Source organism: Ascaphus truei, chromosome 1, assembly GCF_040206685.1.
Source record: "Ascaphus truei isolate aAscTru1 chromosome 1, aAscTru1.hap1, whole genome shotgun sequence".
Taxonomy (NCBI): Eukaryota; Metazoa; Chordata; class Amphibia; order Anura; family Ascaphidae; genus Ascaphus; species Ascaphus truei.
In genome coordinates this window covers 230,678,031-230,697,942 of record NC_134483.1, presented here as the reverse complement: position 1 = coordinate 230,697,942, position 19,912 = coordinate 230,678,031, and the positions used below count along the sequence as shown (strand labels likewise).

The window sequence follows — 19,912 nt, the reverse complement described above, 5'->3', positions numbered from 1 at the left end:
CATTGGATGTGAGCGGTCACGTGACTGTTCCTCCGCTCTCCTGAGCGGCAAATTTTACATTTGCCTGTCTCCTCAAAATATCTGAGCCTCCGCACGCATGCGGAAGCGGCTGCTAAAGCCGCTCTGATGACAGATGCAGGGGGTAAGTGCATCTGCTCAGCGCGGCTCAGCACGGCTCACTGTACTATGTCCCAGGCCTTAATGAATGAAGCAATTTTCTCTCTATACACTTCACGTCACAAAGCTGCTGTGAGAAAAATCTACCCTGTTTACCCCCATTACACATACAAATGAAAGATTCTCATGTTGATATTGGGTAAGGCTACCGCCCCAGTGCCTGCGCGGCAGGCGGCGCGTGCAGCCGAGTCCCCCGGTCTGCAGAGAGCTGCAGGGGACGTGTAAGGGGGGAGTGCCATGACATCACCCGGCAGGTTCGCCCTCATTGGCTGAACCACCAAGGGGTGTGGCCTAGCGCTCCATCGCGACTCCTGCTCAATTTTCTTGAGAACAGTAGTTTCTCTCTGCGCAGCGTGGCGGCCCCCCCCTCGCAGCGGGCCCGGCCCCATTGTGGGGCGGCTCTTGTCTCTGCAGCATGTGCCACAGCGGGTGCTATAGTAGCCAGCGGGGACCTGGCCTAATGGTTGCCAGCAACTGCAAGCAGTAGCAAGCACAGTACTGGTTTCAATGTCTGGAAGGGTTAATAGGCCAGGTCAGAAGCTGTACATTTGGAAGGATCCAATAACATTCACATATATGTTTTCTCTTACTAAAAATATGCTCTGCGTTCTTAACTGTTTATGTGCTCATTTGCATGTCATTACCCAGAATCCCTGGCTACAGTGGAAGCATTGTATTCCAAGAGATAATGGGCAAAGGCAGAGTATTTTTATTTGCTGTATACTATACGGTGAATAATTTTTGTCACCTTTGTACTCACAATAACTTATTTTCTGTCTAAATGTTTATGTACATTTTTGTATTGTTTAATGTAGCAGCATATTAAGCTTCCTGAGCACGAGATGTGGTTTTAATGTCCTTAATGATGAAAAGCAAGATTTGTTTTATCAGACTGCTGAAGGTTGAAGTACACACAAAAAATATAATTTAGAATAATGTTTCATATTATGCTGCAAATGTAGTCCTGATTAATGAAATATTTGACAACTGAACTAGTTCTAGAAAACCTTTTCCTACAAGTCATACCGAGGTAATAATAATGCTGTGTGTGAAAACCTACCAGTGCCAAATATAACGGCTATCAAAAAGCAAATAAGATCATTGAAGAAAGCCTGCTGGAATTCTTACTTCGGAAGAAGTTGCTAGAGAAATCTCAAAGGGATTCAATTTTAACAAGGTAACACAGGCGAGGAAAACATGTTACCAATGAAAAGGTACTGAGAAACTTCACCAATTTACGAGTATCAGAGTTTTGATGGTTTTACATGCTTTCAATAGAATGGAATATATTCTGCCTTGCAATGTAACAGTAAGGCTCCATTAATATTTAAAATAAAAAATTCAGACAAGAGGCAAGAGTAAAGATGCTGCATGTTTAAAGCAAGAAAAAGATATGAAAAGCAGCGCTCAATCAATAAAACTCACTGTTTTTTTTTTTTTTAGAGGATTCCTGCAAGGAAAAGAACCCAGCAAACTGAAGCGGGTTCAAAAAAGTATAAGCATTTTGATTTTCAACATCATGCAGGTTTCTGGCCTCCATGGGCCCTTTGTCAGGTGCTTATGAAGGCCAAAAACATCGTTCCACCTGCATGTTTAAAGCAGAAATACCGCCAGCAGATGGTTGTTTTTCTCTTTTACATTGCCTGAACTGGGTGGTCCATAGACTTCTGGGCCTTTTGGTTACCATGTTTTTGTGCTGGTTTTGACAACTCCCCCACTAAAAATATGGCCCCTGGGTCATCAATAGAAAGTTGCAATGACATTACAGCTCTCTATTGGCCGCCATAGTGAGCCTGAAGCAGCTCGTTGCTTGGAGGGGGAGGTTGAGGGGCCATGGATGACCCCCCCCCCCGGCTCCGGTAACTAACAATATATATTTTTAAATAGCGAACTGGTGGTATTGCTAAATTAGAACAAACTGAACTTGTGGTGTCTTCATATGAACTCAACCAACTAATGGAAATGAGAACCGCAGTACATGTGATCCCTGCACAGTAGGGAGATATTTAACACAATGTGTAATGGACTGGAGTTTGCAATATAATTTAAGTTTATAAATAGGAAATAGATTTATTTCTATAAGTCTTTGGATACTTTGTCAAGTTAGAATTATCGGTACTCGAAGAAAAAATGATTTCGTTGAACAACCTGAACTTGATTTCCTTGTTCGTTGGCATTTTATATCCCAGTCAACAAATCCCTTTTGAACTCTTTGTACCAGAGCATTGATATGTGAGGCAATATAGCAGATGCAGCTGCATTTTGTTTCCAAAATTATAATTGCTATAATCTAGCTGCAGTAAAATGGACTATCATAGAACTGTATGAAATTCACTAGCATACAAAACGGTCTTCTGGACAAACACACACTGTATGACAGGACGATAACGCAGAACTGCTAAAGCACACAGAAAATAAATTACAAAGAATACTTACTTTTTGTAACCAAAGTGTTACGCAAGGTTTATGAAAGAGATGGTGACATGGTAGTTCAGTTAATATTTCATCTTTGCTATACTCGCTGCAGCAGATGGCACAACACTGTTCTTGACCTACAACTTAGAAATAAACTTTATATTTGTAATGTATAGAAAAATAAGGAGAGACATGGTATACAAAATCCAACTACGAATATCGCACAGCAATTTTCCTTAAAAACGAAATTGGAACGACTGTTCATTTGATAGAAATTGAGGCGGTTTGAGGAGAAAAGGTTTATATTTAGCATTTGGTTTAAAAAAACAAACAAAAAAAAGAACAACATAGGGCACATTGACTTCTGGCCAATGAGCCGCCATTAACTCGCCCGATCAAACGGTAAGTGCCATTCAAGTCAATGGCGGTTACGGCAAGATCAGGAGTATGAATGACCTGTATCCCAGCTTCATAACGCCCGCCCTTGTTTTTCAGTTTCTTGTATCTTACCATTGTGGTCTTCAGTGATCACTATCTGTGGGAGGCAGTCTATGCTTTGTTTACTAGCTGGAGGGTGAGCCTGCTCAACATCCACTGCAAGAGACTCTAAATGTGCCAAAGCAGTCTGCAAAAGATACAAAGAAAAGGTTCGGCTCATGAATACATGATCATGCCAAATACAGTATCACTTGGCACGTTTCTTCACAGAAATTCAACCAAATTGAAGCAATTCACATTTGATCTGCTGCAGGTCTATTAAGGATTAGTGGATCACATCAAACTTCAGACAGAAACGTACTTTCCTCAGTAACAGAAAACATCAAAGATGCATGTACCCAAACCGTAGTTTTACAGAAGATTTACAAATACAGATATTGAATAATTTACCAATGTACATAACAGCCCCCAAATCTTTATATGCTTATTAGCAGACCTCACATACAAATCAGTACTGTACTAATATACAGATGCAGCCACCAGTATTAGAACACTTACCTTGGAAATTCTGGGGCAGTCTCACAGTTAATGCCTCAACATTTCTGTGAGATTCTTAATGGCCCATTGGATTAACACAGCGGGGGGACCCTGCAGTCCTATTCAAACTGAATGGGACTGCAGAGACCCCTGCTGTGTTAATCCTATGGGCCATTAAGAATCTCACAGAAATGCTGAGGCAATGTTGAGGCATTTACTGTGAGACGGCCCAAGAAGGTACCAGGCAGAGTTCTAATACTGGTGGCTGCATCTGTACAAACTTCAATTGCTTCTAATAGGATTTTCATGAATAAATATGGTGCTGTTTCTGCACTGTGTCCCAGTTTTGTAGCAGGGAGACCTTCGTAACGAACCCATGATTAGCTGCTGTTTTTAAATTTTTGCATTATTTTTCTAACAAGATTATTAAGATTTTTTTTTTAATCTACAGTGCGCAGAAAACATTTGTATTCTATTTTATTTTGCTTACAGACAACTTTCCCAGTTGTCTCCAGTGAAAAATTATATATATATATTAAAATATATATATATATATATATATATATATATATATATTAATATATATGATTGTGTTTTAATCACACTTTCTGCTACTATAATTGTTTTGTTTAACTTTTTCTAATTAAGCAATAAAATGATTTTAAAAAGTTCAACATGTGTAATATTGCATTGCTATTTGTTTTATACATATGGCAGATATTATTTAACTGTATGCAGATAGGAATTAATTATATGCACATAGGATAGAGTACATTTTTAGGGCTTCCACAATTTATAAAAGGTTGAAAACCACTGCCCTCACCCAAAACATTTCCTCGTAGAAGAAACCTTCAATCTCTCGTGAAAAGCAAAGGAAAAAACTCTGAAATTAGCATCCACTGCAACTTAACGTAAGGGTATACATAAAAGAGAATGCAAACAAGTTACAAGCCCTCAAGACACAGCTAGCAACACAATACTGTACAAGATCCAAGAAACACTCATAGCTAGCGGATTATACTTTAATCCAGTGGTGCGCAAACTAGGGGGCGCGGGGTTAACAGAGGCCCCATGCGCTTCCGAAGGCACTTAAATGAAGTACGGGGAAGCGGCGAAGGCCTCGGTAAACTGCACTTACCTTGGCTCCGGCAATGTGATGTCATGACGCCGGAGCGGAGGCGCGGAGGGAGGGGAATAGCCAGCAAGGGGGTGCAGGGAAAAAATATTGCGCTCCCCTGCTTTAATCCATGCATGAATAAGAGTGCAAAACAACAATCCTAGCAATACCAATAAGCCTTGGAAATTGTACCTAGAGCAAACAAATGTCAATTCTTAAACCATATTTTAAGATAACAGGAAATTATTGTGTGTGAACATTCTGATAAGTTTTTCTTCCTAAGCATATTTGAGGACTTAATGACATTTTACATCAACAGCACATACAAGCCATTTTGTTTAATTAGATTAGTTTTCCAAGATAAATATGGTGCTGTTTTAGCACTGTTTCCCAATTTTGCAGCTGGGAGACCTTCGTAAATAACCTTAAGGTTTTACGTCTTTTAAAGCTTTTTTGTTTATTACGCTCTATTTTAATTTTGACAGACATACACAGATTAACAAAGGGAGGGGTAGGGTACACAAATTAAAAAGAGCAAGGTGAAGCGTGGGATAAATCAACACATAAAAATTATATTTACCACATGGTCATAAGAAATGGGATAACCAGAGAAGGCAACATATATCCCGTATACACCAATTTCAGCATGTAATAAAGTCTTGGGGGCATGGGGGCATGTAATTTATTAAGCCAAGGGTCCCATGTTGAATGATGGATGGAGGACAGGCCTTTGCAATGTGCCGCTAATGAATGTGAAATTATAAAACGTTCCATGTGTTTTGGGAAGGCTTATTCAAAAGTACTGTCCTAGGATCCCAGGTTGAAGATATACCCTTTACTTCTTAGTGTCGATCAAAAACCATCTTCTTAAAGATGGCTATACACTCCCCCCCACCCTCCCCTCCCCCCAAGTAGCATTGAACCTGCAACACCACAATTTCTCCTGCAAAAAAGGGTTTGGCTGTGGGGTAACAATTGGAATCAGGTACCATCTCTATAAAGCAATATATATCCATTTTATTTTTGTAAAGATAAAGAGTTTGTTAGTTTACATCCAAATTTTGGATGCATCATCTAAAGAAATTTTATGACCCAAATCCTTCCCCCATTGACACATTAAGGTAATTTATGGGAAAAGTCACCAGAGTTCAGCAAATAATAAAAAAGTGTTGATATAAGCCTCTAGGCCAGGTGTGCGCAATATTTTTCCCCTGTGCCCCCTGACTGCTCAACAGCCCCCCTCCTCGTGCCCCCTCCTTAACTTGCCTCTGGTGTTCTGACGTCACGACGCCATGGCAACACAGCGTCACGTGACTCAGTGGCACAATTTGACGCTGCGTTGCCAGAAGCCGTCTGAGCCAAGGTAAGTCAAGTTACAGAGACATTCGCCACTCCCCCGGCATCCAATTTAAATGTCTTCGGGATACGTGCGGGGCCTCTAACTGCCGCACCCCCTGCAGCGAATCTCGTGACCCCCCCTGCTCTAGGCTACTGTATCTTTGTGGTTTTCAAATTCTGTCAATCTCTAAACAGGTTTAAGGAGTGGTAGAAGGATATAGATCTAGTTTGTAAATATGTATAGAAATCAGAGATAGAATGGGATGTTCTTAAGGCAAAGTAAAAATAGAAAATGTATGCTTGGGAAAAAACAAAGAACAAAGGACTGCTTTTCTATATAAAAGTTCGTACTAGTGGGAGAAAATAGCTAAAGCATCTATTATACTGTAGAGTACATGCATCTCGTGTTTAAAGCTTTTTAGGTTCATTGCTGAAACATGGAAAGAAAGATCAATTGAAGCAGAAACCCGTTGGGTTTTGCCTCTAGGAGTCTGTTCATCGCATATCGACTTACCAGAGATAAATAAGGGTGCTGGTTACTACAGTCAAAGAATGAGTGGAACGCAATGAGTCTTAAAGACATTCCATATATTTATTGGCATAATATTGATGGAGGCCAAACTTAATTCTTTAAACTACCAGGAAAAGGCAGAATCCCACCTGCTGAACTGCTGCCTTTCCTCGACCCAAGCAGGTTCATTACAAAATAATAATTAAAAAAAGCACACATGCACATAAATAGTACTGCTTCAACGGTTACTATAGCCAAAACAATATCTGCAAGAGCAACAGTTTATGAATATCATGGGTTCTTTTGCCTACCATACCTCCATAGCCTGAGCCAGACGCTCTTCTAGAGCCATATAAGTAAGAAACTGAGGATCCACATATGACATGGCTTGCGCAACTCCTAGTCCATCACCAAAGTCATCCAGCAATCTAGAATACAAATCATTTTTAATAAAACAAATGCCAATGTGTTCTATATTTTCTTCTGGATTTGCACCATTCCTTCAGTTACATAAAACTATGAAGCAGTAAATTAGAGAAGAAATAATAGGTCATGTCTGTTCAGAGCAATTTTACAGAACTTGATTCTTAAAGAAGAGTAGCAGTAGTGTAGTCATAACAAAAAATGCGTTATAAATGTAAAGTGATGCGCATTGGGGTACAAAAAAATACCACACTGTGGGGACCTGAATTATGGCGAACAAGTTCTTGGAATCATTGTAGGTAATAAACAGATGATAGGAATAATCAGTACAACGTTGTAATAGACTTTTTTGGTCTTGGAGAAATGCTGATCTTTGTTGTAGGCTGTGATACCTAGTAGAAGATCAACAAAGAGTTCTTTGTAGATACAATTGAAGTGTACAGAGCTTTTGAAACCTCAAAAGGGTTCTTCTGCAACATTTAGTGTAAGACTAATCAGCAAAGGCTTTAAAAATAAAACCAACATTATTTATAATAATGCCATTGTATAAAACCCTGGTACTTCCACATCTAGAATATTGCATATAGTTACTTGTCGCCTCAGCTCAAAAAGGAAATAAACTTGGAGAAACTGCTTGGGTTGGAAACAAATGATACAATGTATGGAGCATTTACCTTGAGGAAAGGTGGTTTGGCCTGGACAAAAGATAACAGAGCAGACATGACCGTATTGTACAACATTTTAAATGGGGTACAGAAAATAAAAATGTTACTATTTTTCACAAACTCACATACAACAAGAACCAAGGAACACATGCGAATATATATATATATATATATATATATATATATATATATATATATATAGAGAGAGAAATATATCTATAGATTATATACAATTTGCTACCGCTGACCGCTGACCGCAAATAACTAAGAGTGGACTACATTTATTCATGTAGAGAATGTCCACACAGTTACTAGCAGGATGGACTGGGTGATGCTCAATGCCAGAGGAGCGCAATCTTTTTTCCCTGCGCCACTCTACTGGCTGTTCCCCTCTCTGTGCCCCCCCCCCCTCTTACCTCGGCTCCGGGCGTTATGATGTCGCGTTGCCATGGCGACGCGTCTCCATAAGCTGTCTGAGCCAAGGTAAGTGCAGTTTACAGAGGTCTTCGCAGCTTCTTCGCCCCAGTTTGCGCACCGCTGCTCTATGCTGCGCTCACCCTGAAGCTCACAGTACTTGTCACTGCTGGACAGAGGATATTTTGCTTGGATATGCTGTATTTCTTCAAAAGCCTTTAGTTATTTATTTTTAACATTTTGCTTTGTTTGGGAACACTACAAAATGAGCTATGCCTTCTGAACATCAGACATAAAAAGCCACTGGTCCTTACAGGACCTGCTGTAGCAGGGACTAGGTGAGGAAGCGCTCTGTTTCCTCGCTGTTACAAGCATAATCAATCTACATAGCACAAACATCTTGTGATTTATGGTCTTATCAGTAGAAAGAAGTGAGAATATATCTTACTTTTCATTCTCAATTTAACTCCTTTTAGGCTTGCTCATTCAGTTGTTCAAAGCTATAATAATTCAAGCAACAATAACGTGGTCTTCTGTGACCAATTAAACGGTTTTATGAACAGATCATCAGTCATATTTGCACCCCTTGATTATTTTTATCAGATGATATTCACATATTCAGGATGCTTACAAATACATGCATATTCTACATTAAATATAAAACTCAGTGGTGCATATTGCTTGCTCACCAGGGTATACCTCACTGGCGTAACTGTCAATATTGAGCTTACAGAATGGGGTAGCTGTGGGCTAGGTTTAGATTCCTTCCTGTACAATTTGACAAAATGTTACACAAGTAGATAACATGAAACTAATGTTGGTTTGACAATAACAAAAAATGCCCCATGATAATGATTATAAGAAATGCATTGGGAAGTATTTCCATAGCGATAAATGGTTGGTATGTCCAACCAGGGACGACGACTGGTGGGGAGGGGGGCAGCCGGGACTACTGTCCTGGGCTCAGCCAGTCAAAAGGCCCAGCCTCTCTGCCGGCAACCCAACAGTTCTCTGTGTAGGCAAGCAGGACTTTCTACTTTTCTGGCTGCCGCTTCCTCACCCTCCTGCAGGACTGAAGGGCCCACCCCATTGCTGGCCACCCCCCTCTTTTCCCCAGGCCCATTGGCGGGCCTCTGCGGGCCCTTCTGTGCACTGCCCATGCTGCTCCAGCAGGCCCGTCCAAAGGCTCCAGGTAAGGGCGGCTTATTATGTTTGTATGTGTGTATTTGAGGAGAAGGCTTATCATGTGTCTGTATTTGTGGAGAGGGGTTTATTGTGTCTGTATTTGTGGAGGGGGCTTATTGTGTGTGTGTGTGTGCGCGCGCGCACGTGTGTGTATTTGGGGATGGGGCTTATTGCATGCGTATTTGGGGAGGAGGGCTGTTAGGTGTGTGTGTGTGTGTGTGTGTGTATGAATATATATATATATATGAATATATATATATTGGGGAGGGGGTTTATCGAGTGTAGGGGGAGGGACAAGGTGAGAGGGAGGAGTGGGAGAGGTGGCAGTGTAAGAGAAGGAAGTGGGGGAAGGAAAGGGTGACGAGGGGTGAGAGCAGCAAGGGGGGGAGGGAATTTTTTTTGGGGGGGGGGGTCTTCGCAAAGCCGCTAACACATGGGTGGTTCCCGGTGCCCAGTGAAAACTGTAGTCCTGGGCACCGGGAAAGCTGTCTGTAGCCCTATGTCCAACTCTACTGTGGAGTGAATATTTCATTAACCAAAGAGTGATTACTACATATTGCCCATCATAACTCTCCTGAGGGCTTAAGGTGCTTGTGTCTGCAGACCATATACAGAGAGCAAAACAGGTCATCCAGGAACGTTTGAAGTTATAGTCTTATACTTCCAGTCTTGTAGAATTTATTTCATACTGACCGAGCAGTAGTGAAGGGCAAAACAGAAGCAACAATTTTTCATTAAATGTGATGATAAAACACAATACCCCAAAATATTACCATAAATTTAAGAAAAATAAGAGGAATTGCATTTCCTTACAACAAAAACTAGTTCTTGGAGCAGTTTCAGTAAAAAAAAAATACTATAAAATTGTGTGACATGACCACTTGATGCAAATTTGAGTGCCAGTGTCTCTAGAATTGAGCAGGCATATACATTTATAATGAGCATTCCCAATTATTTATATCAATAAACCATTTGTGAAGTCATTGAGGTCTTGAATTACATAACAGAAAGTCAATAAATATTTATCACAAACGTATTTGGCAATTTTAGTCCTACTTTAACATCTTACGTGCTTAATGGATAGGGAATGTTACACAATGAGGCATAAATGAATAGAATTCACAAACAAGTACTGCAGTATTATATTATGCTCGGTTTAGTTCATCTAAAAGAAAGAAGCTAATTCGGCAAAATGTTTTTAAAAAATCGATGGTTAAAACACTTATCCAATCTTTTAATCTTGTGGTGTCAGTGTGCGAAGACATAAGGTGGCATGTGACTTCAGGGAACATGACCAAGACTGGTTTGCATGATCACAAAACTTCCAACACGTTGCACTTGCAAAAATGTAAAATGGCAGAGTATGCAAGTCAGTGGCGTAGCTAGACATGTGCAGGCCTCCGGGTAAAAAAATTCAGGGCCACCTTATGTGTCTCTCTCTTTCTTCCCCCCTTTCTCTCTGCTCTCACTCTCCCTTAGCTCTCTCTCCTTCGTATGTATTTCTTTCTTTTACTTTATTTTCTCTTTGTCTTCCTTCCTGTATCCTTCCCTTTTCATGTCTGTTTTTACCCCTGTGATTTAACCCTTCCCCTCCCTCTCACCTTTCCCAGCCTGCCTCAGGCTGCAGATCCAGCTCCACTACTTGAGGCCCCGCCCCCTGACATAGGCCCTGCCCACCTACGGAGGCTCTGCAGAGGTAGGAATTTCCCCCCTGTTCTTCCTACTGTATGAAGGGCCCCACCCATTGACCCAGGCCCCGCCCACCTGCAGAGGAAGGGATTTCCCTCTGTGCTTCCTCCGCAATGTGCCACCGATAGGGGGGAAGAGAGCAGGCCCCCCAAGAGTGCTTTACCCAGGCTGCTCGGGCTAAAGCTATGCCCCAGATGCAAGGTTGTAAACAGTGTTTGAAAAGGCTATGAAAGTTTGCTTACATTAAAGAAAGAAACACATGCGACAAGCTTTCAAGAGTTTCTCAGAAAAATTAGTTACCTATCAAAAATGTGAACAGGGACACCACTGAATGACATCTCTAATCTAGCTAAGGGTGGCCTTGTACCATTAGGGGGCATAACCTAGCAGTCGAGAAGGACACTAATCTTATGACATCTAAAGTTGTGGCCTATTCAGCAATCTTGTGATGTCTGCAGGCAGAGTCTGTTAAATCAGAGGTTTTTCTTTTTGTCAAGAAAATCTGCAATCAGGCTCTGTAGAATGGAAGCAGGGAAATGGCGTGCCAGTTTGTCATTCAGCATTATTTAGCCGTGAACAGGTTTAGCATTTGAAACAAAATAGCTTTAGAACGGAATGCATGAAACCACAGATTTCACAAGTCAATTAATTGTGAACAGATTTATTTTTATTTTTTTTAAAAGCAAAAATGGGATTAATAAAATCCATATTTCTTGGCTACCTCTAAATGCTATACCTCTGAATTGGACAGTGTTTGTCAGTCAAGTGCGCTTATCCCACCATGTTAATCATAGAGCAAATAAAGACAAGGGAGGGCAAGAGACATGGATTTTACCTGTGCTACACTGGAGGAAATCAAACCTATCCCAATTCTCAGTTAATTATTTTTGTACATTTGTGAACATAATGAAGTGTTAGGTTTTGATTAAAAAAACTCACCAAACTCACTTTTAAACTGGTCAGTGTCATTAAATCACTTGTGTCCTAGCAGGGTCTGGTACGGCAAGACTTTCGGCAGCAAAAAGTGTTAAATGCACCAACTTAAAATGTCCTTAAAAATACTAGAGGTTTTAACGTGTTCAGTTTTCTAAAAAGCATAAGCTCAAATGCATTTCACACTGCTCCAGAGGCAAACCACATCTCTCTAAACTTTGCGTCTCGATATTGTGCTACTTATTTCTCATAGGCAATTATTTTGGCTTTTGTATTTGCTTAAGAGTTGTTCATGGTTCTTTAAGAACCACAAAACAAAATCGATGTCGGATTTATAATAGCTGTATATGACAGCTCAATTTCCCTACATGCAAATTATAAGAAATATCACATCTACATAGAAATGACATGCACACTTTCAATTGTTGTTCTAAAAAGGTCACATAGAAACAACCAGTTAAAAAAATAATAATAATAAATACAGTATATATATATATATATATATATATCATCTTAATTTGAAAGCGTGTTTGATTTTAAGTCGAACCAATCTTCTGGGATATCACAATAATAAACTGGAACTATGAAACAATTCCTCTGAGGGGATAGGACATATTGCATCAGGTGAAGCAGAAGGGCCAAGTAATTGTAACTAGAGAGCAGCTAATTACACAAGGATGTATTCAACATATTGTTTAAGTGAAGAGCAGTAAAAAATACATCACAAATTTAATGAAACAGTTTCCAATACATTTGTCACTTAAGGATGCCATTCTGTTGATTGCCTCCAAGAGCTGAAAGAATAGCTCAGTGAGTAAAGGCACTTACTGATAAAAGAGTTTGAAGCAGGGGAACCTGGTTCAATTCCTGGTGTCAGCTACTTTTAACCTTGGGCAAGTCATTTATCTCCCTGTGCCTCAGGCACCAAAACATAGATTGTAAACTCATCTGGGCAGGCGAACTGTAAAATTCCCATGCTCTGCATACCACACACCAATTATGAAGCGCTTTGAGCCTCATTGGGAGAAAAACATTTTATGAAAGAAAATTATTAATAAGTTTAGCTTACTATACAGTAAACTATATGGGTCGCTCACACTCACAATATGGGTGTCCTTGTCGACATGGCTTTTAGTATAGGTAAAATGCTGTTTTGTATGGATTAAGAAACCGATTTGAAGGTTAGTTTTTTCTCCATATAACTGCTACTGGTAAAAATAAATATTATTAATATCAACACTGCAAAACCAATACACTACTATTCATCTTTTTGGTTGGACATTGCTGGATTGCTGTAATCTTTAAAATACAATGTGCAATTATATATATATTTTTTTCTTTCAGATTTTGATAAAAGAAACCCAACTTAAATGTTTGGGTGATATTCTTAATAAGAGCTACTTTTTGGATCAGTGCTCCCAAAAGTAGTAGTGATTAGGTCAAGGGATGGAATTAAATGTTAAACAAAAATACACATTTCAATGCAGAGTGTGTGTTTCCAACTACTATAGTGGTGGTCACAAACTAAAATAATCTACAAAACAACCTGGGCATTATGCTATATTGTCTCCATGTCCTGTACATAACAGTTGTATCAATGCTTTAAAATGAGCATATGCAAAGGCAAGTTGAATCAAATTGTTAACATGCAGTTTTTTTTTTTAAATTGTCACATGAATACAAATATGTATGAGTGATGTAAACAAACTGTTCAAGAAACAACAATTAGACAAAAAAAAGTTAACGAAAAGATACCCTTTTTAATTATATTGATAAAGACCGTGACAGATTTAATTGTGCAAAATAATCTAGGTCAGTGTGGTCTTCAACGGTACACTTCTAGCACGGCCTTGATTGCACCGAGTGGCATACTTTAGACCTTAATTTGGTTTACTAGGAAATACATGACCCGTTTAAAATAAATACATTTACGGTGTATATATAAGCAATTCTGAATCATTGAATTCTGTCACAATTAATGTATATACAGCAACTCAAAAAAAAAAACCGCGTCAGTACTCTCACAGGTTCAATAATTAATAGTTTATATATTCAAATAGCTGGATGGACCAACAAAAGCAAAATGGGACCATGGAGCCCTCTCCCCAATTGTTATTTGGTCTGGAAACAACCCATTGCAGAGTTCTGTAATGATCACAGGATGTGGCTGTAGAGGAAACATGTAAATCCCCTCTACGTTGAGACATTATCTATCTTGGATTGAAAAGCTTGCTGGACACGCTACAAACATTAATTTGCATAGAGATGAGTATTTGCTGGCAGCAGTATATACACATACACACACATATATATATATATATATATATACACACACACACACACACACATACATATACACACACACACACACACATTCATTTGACACCTACCTCCATTCCACCTCCAAATCTTCACTCATACTCGAATCATCCTCCAAATTGTTATTGTCGTCCAACATGAAGAATCCTGGATGCACAAATTGACTGCCTATTTCATTCTCCTCATCTGTGCTACTTTCAATATCTTCATGGTATTGCAACCAAGGAATTTCTCCTTCTTCTAAAGAAGTCTGATCCCTAAAACACATACATTATGAAAATTCAATTAAGGAAAAAGATCCTAAATATGAAATTCATACTCCAATATAGTTTGCACTTGAATCAGACCACTATAAGTTTGCTTAACTGCTAAAACATGTTTTAGGACAGTCTGCTCTTCAATAGTATAAACATCATCTATTTTAAGTGTGTGTGTGTGTGTGTGTGTGTGTGTGTGTGTGTGTGTGTGTGTGTGTGTGTGTGTGTGTGTGTGTGTGTGTGTGTGTGTGTGTGTGTGTGTGTGTGTGTGTGTGTGTTTCTTAACACACATTACATTCCGGTCCATGCATATATCTAGCTCTATGGCCCATTATTTTTTTACAAGTAAAAACAGGCACAAGCAATGATGACTAATGGCTTAGGGAAGGAACAAACATCCTAGTAAGAAAAGGGAGTCATTGAGAGAACCAGTTTGAAAAGTGCAAACATTGATCAACAATTTAAAACCGGACAATACAGTGATTATGTACATAAATAGACAAACTTTAGTATACATGTCTTGCAAAGGTTCCCAAGCAGGTTATACTGCCCCACAAATCAGGAAGTGTCGCTGTGTTTAGATGCAACTGTAAATAATGCTCTCATTGGGCCCTTGATTTCTGCTTTTTAAAACAGCGTTGAGACATGAATACACACGAGAACTTTGTTTCTCTGTAATGTAGATAGGTCTCCCACCAAAGCAAACGTTGCGGAACGTCAACCCCACCCACTGAAATGTTAATGAGCCAAGGAGACAAAGAACTTTGTATTCACAGCTGCATTGAATCCCCCCCCCCCCCATACCTGAAAACGAGAGGTAACTCAATGTATTACTTCCTGGTAAAACAGTTTTATAAATAAATACTGACTTCCTTCAATTTAATTAAGTAACATGTTAGATTTAAATACAAAAAAGGGGGGGGGGGAGGAGAAACCACTGCTTTTCCAATGTAGGCTATGCCAAATATACCTTGAGAAAGCGCTCTGTGAAGCGTGAAACGTTGGTAGGGCTCTCCATTGCCCTGTTTTTCCATGACCAATAAATAATCTTTTTTGGGATACGCACCCTCCTTTCTACTTTTTTGATACCTACAATAGTGCTCTTCCAGTTTTTCTCCTTCTCTACTATGCCAAATATATGTATATGTATATTCATAGATGTACAAGATGCAAACATTGTGATCAACAGGGCTGAGGGGAAAGGTACGTCAGCATCTCCAACCAGAAACGAATTAAACAGGTCTTAGGCTGTGTTTATAGTGGCGTAGTGCTTGCTGTTCCGCTTTGAGGCGCGCTGAGCATATATTCAGAGACCCATTATATGTTATGGTGCCATTCTGAGTGAAAGGTTCTGCTTGCGTGCTCACGCTTGCGGAACCTCGCTTAACTTTTGGCTACAGGCAAATCTGTGTTTCTGTGCTTGCTGGAGAGGAGGTGCGGTCACGTGACCGCACTGCCATCCAATCAGAGTGCAGCACAGAAATTAGCTTAGACCCGAGAGTGGCCATTGTTCCCTCCGCTCCCCGTTCCCTCCGTGGTCGCGCTAATTAAAAAAAACAAAAAAAGGCCGCCGTGCACCCAATTGGGAGGAGGGGGGAGGTGTCCCCCCTATGCCACGGTTCCCGTGGCTGCCTGGGGCGGGTGATGGAGGGGGGGGTCCCGGATCATTGCTGGGAGCGGACTCGTTGTCCCCCTGCAGCACCGATCCCCGTGGCTGCCTGCCCGGGGCGAAAGATGGAGGGGAAGGGGGGGGGGGGAGGGGGGGGTGTCCCGGAGCAGTGGTGGGAGCGGGGTGGTGTGTGGTCGGCCCCTGAGGCAGGCGATGGAGGCGAGGAGCCGGCCGCTCTTCTCTCTTCCCCCCCCCCCTTTGTGTGTGTGTGAGAAAGAGAGAGTGAGTGTGTGCTGGTGCTGTGTATGCAGTGAGAGTGTGCTGTGTGTGTGCAGTGTATACAGTGAATGTGTGCAGTTTACTGTGTGTGTAGTGTGCTGTGAGTGTGTGCAGTGTATCCCGGAGTGTCCCAGTGAGTGTGTGCAGTGTGCTGTGTGCGTGCAGTGTATGCAGTGAGCTGGTGCTGTGAGTGTGTGTAATGAATGTGCAGCGTGCTGTGAGTGCGTGTAGAAAAAAAATTTGATTTTCTTTTAATTCGGGGTACGTACACACACACACACACACACACACACACACACACACACACACACACACACACACACACACACACACACACACACACACACACACACACACACACACACACACAATATATCCATGGATATAGGGGATATTTATTAAATGAGATATATATATATTTAAGATATATGATATATATTTTGGATATATCTATATCTACACATACATACATACATATCCATCACACAGATCCCTGTCCCGCCTCACCTCCGGCCCACAAGCCCCGCCTACCAGACCACAAGCTCTGTCTGAGGGGCAAGAACATGAAAAGCAGCCGCTTGGTAAGCGAGAGGTGAGCATCAGCGCTGGAGAGCACGGCCACTCTCCACTATAAACTCAGCCTTATTTGGGCTTTAAGAGCTGCTGTCAGTCTTCAACTAGGCAACATATCAAAAGCTTTCTAAAAGGCTCAAACTTGTTGCCTGTAAAAATAAGTGGATTACTATTTTAAAGCACCCACAATATTTGCAGCAATTCACATGATAAATACGCACTCTGTCAACTCTGGGGAAAAATATGCAAAACTAGATGATTTTGTTTGTCCAACAAGCGCAAACCTCAACATTTTATTTTAGCATACCCGAAGGACTCAGAGGTTAGAAAGCTTGCAACATATCAACTACATGTTGGTCCAATAAAAGGCACCATACCACCTACTCCCTCTCCCTCCTTTGCAACTACATCTTATTATAGAATTAGTTGCTTTTCCAGTAACACTGGTACAGCCTGGGTGGCTTTTCCAAAAATACTGGACACGATGGTGAAAGATGCGACGTGCTCAAGGCACGCACCTCCCCTCTTCATACCGGTTTCGCCTCTCCTTGACCCCACCCCATGGCTCCTGACACCACCTGATTAGCTGCATTACCCAGCACAGCAGCCAATTAGGATGGAGGAAGCTGCCCAACCCCCTAGCAACAGCCCTGCTCTCTCCCTGTTCAGGGAAATCCCGCAGCCCCCCAAGCCGGTCACGTCCCTATGTCCAGAGAAGTAATACCGGACACATACATACATGTCCAGTCTCCAAAAACAGGACAGTCCGGTTCAATACTGGACACCTGGCAACCGTAGTACAGTCTAATATTCTGTGAGAGGTCTACCTCTGTGCTGAACAACCATCTTCAGTTAGCACTGGAAAGGAGGATTGAGACACTGCATTTGAAGGCCATTTTGAGAGTACTAAATCATTAAATTAGTCTAACGGATTGTAAGGCATTGGGCGAGCTCTAAAATAACAGCAATACCACGTTAAATTGCACTGTGTGCCATACAAGGCAACTGAATTGAACAAAACAAAAAGCATACAGTTTTCTTGCTTACACAACCAAAACATAAAAGCTTTAAGAAAATGGTCATTATATAAATGTAGACAAACACTTGTATGTATAGTCACCCCTACTGGTGTTTGCAGTCTACTTCGGCGCCGACATTTTAAATCCAAATATTATTTACTGAATTTGTGAATTCCAATATTTTAAATAAATTAATCTGGGTTTCTTTAAAAGGGAACGTCACAACAGTCCACGTTCTTCGAAGAAATACTGCTATAATAGAATTGATTTATTTAAAAATATTTCTAACGTGCTACTCACCAGGAAACTCAGAACTAGAGTGCAAATGAGAACAAACATTTACTTTTAAATAAAAGATCTATAGAAATAAGACTAGTAAATTTTTGTAATTTTGGGAATTTAATAATAAGAAAGTAGAGGGGAAATTGCAACTAAGAAATCTGGTGTAAAACAGTGTATTTGAAAAGATAACCAGAATGCTACATACTCCGTATCTTAAAGAAGAAGTTCATCCAAATGCACTCAGAACAAAGGTCATGTGATGTAGATTTGACCCCCAGGCAGTTTCTCCCATTGAGCAGTGGTGGGCAACATGATACACATCGCCCCTAAAACGGCCGAACACAGTCTTTTGCCATCTAACATCCTTATAACTCCTCCATTTGCGAGAGCTCTCTCACTGTTCATCTTCCCCCCCCCACCCTGTTTCTCCTTCTATCACTGTTTCTACCATTCCCCCCTTCAGTCATTCCCGCTACACTTGTAGCCCCGGGGTGTAGCCTTGGCTCTGTGTTAGACGGGTTATTTAAGATACAGAGCCATTTATCAACATACATTTAGGATGCACAAACGAGGGGGGTGGCCAACTCCTGTCCTCAAGAGCCATAATCAGGTATATCTGCGTCAGTACTCGACCGAGTCATCTGTGCTGAAGCCGGGATATCGTTAAAACCGAACCTTTTGGTGGCTCGAGTACTGAAGTTGGCCAACCCCTGCAATCGAGTGTACTGTACACACGCAAAATGTTTTTACATGCTTAATTTGTTCTGTCATTACAGATTGTGGAATACACAAGTCTGAAGCACTGCTTTCATTAGAGTTGCATACTCACCCGAGTGGAAATGCAAACGTTTGAGAAACGATACTGCATTATACAAAGTTTTTATGAAAATTCACAATACGATAAACGTAAACAATGAATTAGGAATTTAAATCAGTCGTTGGAATTAGTAATAAGGACTGTTTTAAAAGTATGTCTAAACTCTTTAATAATTAAAATCAGGTTGGGTAAAATGACACAAATACAAATATTACTTAGTTTTAATCTTAATGATTAACATAGTCCCTAAACAACAGTGCATTTAATGATATTGTTTGATTTAGATTCTATACTGCTCTTAATGTAGCAATACGGGTGTTATGGTAGGGGGTAGCCAGTCTTCATATTAAAGGTGAAGCCCAACTGGTTACCCCTGAAAACCGCGGGTGCCCGGTAGCTTAGAAGCACCATAAGCCGGGGACACTGTGTGTGTATTATTATAACCTGAACTGTTGTCCAATAAACCTGGAATTTCGGAAGTGGGAGTTTAAAGGGGGATATTTTGGTGGAAATGTGTTCAAAACGTGTACAAGGTCGGGGGCAAAGATACCGGTTGTCCTCCCATTTTACCCGCAGACCGCGTCTGGTCTGCGGGTATGCGTATGCACATTGTCCCCATAATATCTTCCCTTTAAAATATTCTATTTCCCAACCGCCATGCTTAGTTTAATAGTTGTATTCCCGAGCCCAGGTTAGAGGAAATAGGACGTACTTTTAACATGTGTATTCATCTCTATACAGACAGTTTTGGTATTCCGATAAGTAGCCGGGATGTCTGCATAGAGATGAGGGATCAAAGAGGAGAAGGGAAGTCGAGAGGTGTCAGAACATTTGGCGAGTGGGGAAGGGCGGAGTACCGGGTCTGGAGACAAAGGCTCCCCGCGTGGAGACTCTTTCTTCTCCCAGACTCAGTGG

At 40.8% G+C, this 19,912-nt stretch overlaps 1 protein-coding gene across 5 annotated transcripts in view; it reads right to left on the bottom strand.

Moving 5' to 3' along the window:
• PJA2 (praja ring finger ubiquitin ligase 2) overlaps positions 1-19,912 on the bottom strand; it is a 76,022-nt gene that overhangs the window by 1,171 nt on the left and 54,939 nt on the right. For 4 of the 5 annotated variants that reach the window (XM_075601961.1, XM_075601997.1, XM_075601970.1 and 1 more), the window contains 4 exons: positions 14,233-14,418; positions 6,850-6,961; positions 3,103-3,217; positions 2,614-2,735 (listed from right to left, as the gene is read on the bottom strand). In XM_075601961.1, coding sequence (XP_075458076.1) covers positions 2,614-2,735; positions 3,103-3,217; positions 6,850-6,961; positions 14,233-14,418 — 535 coding nt within the window. The remainder of the gene's footprint in view (positions 1-2,613; positions 2,736-3,102; positions 3,218-6,849; positions 6,962-14,232; positions 14,419-19,912) is intronic. The other variant, XM_075601988.1, reaches the window with a different exon arrangement.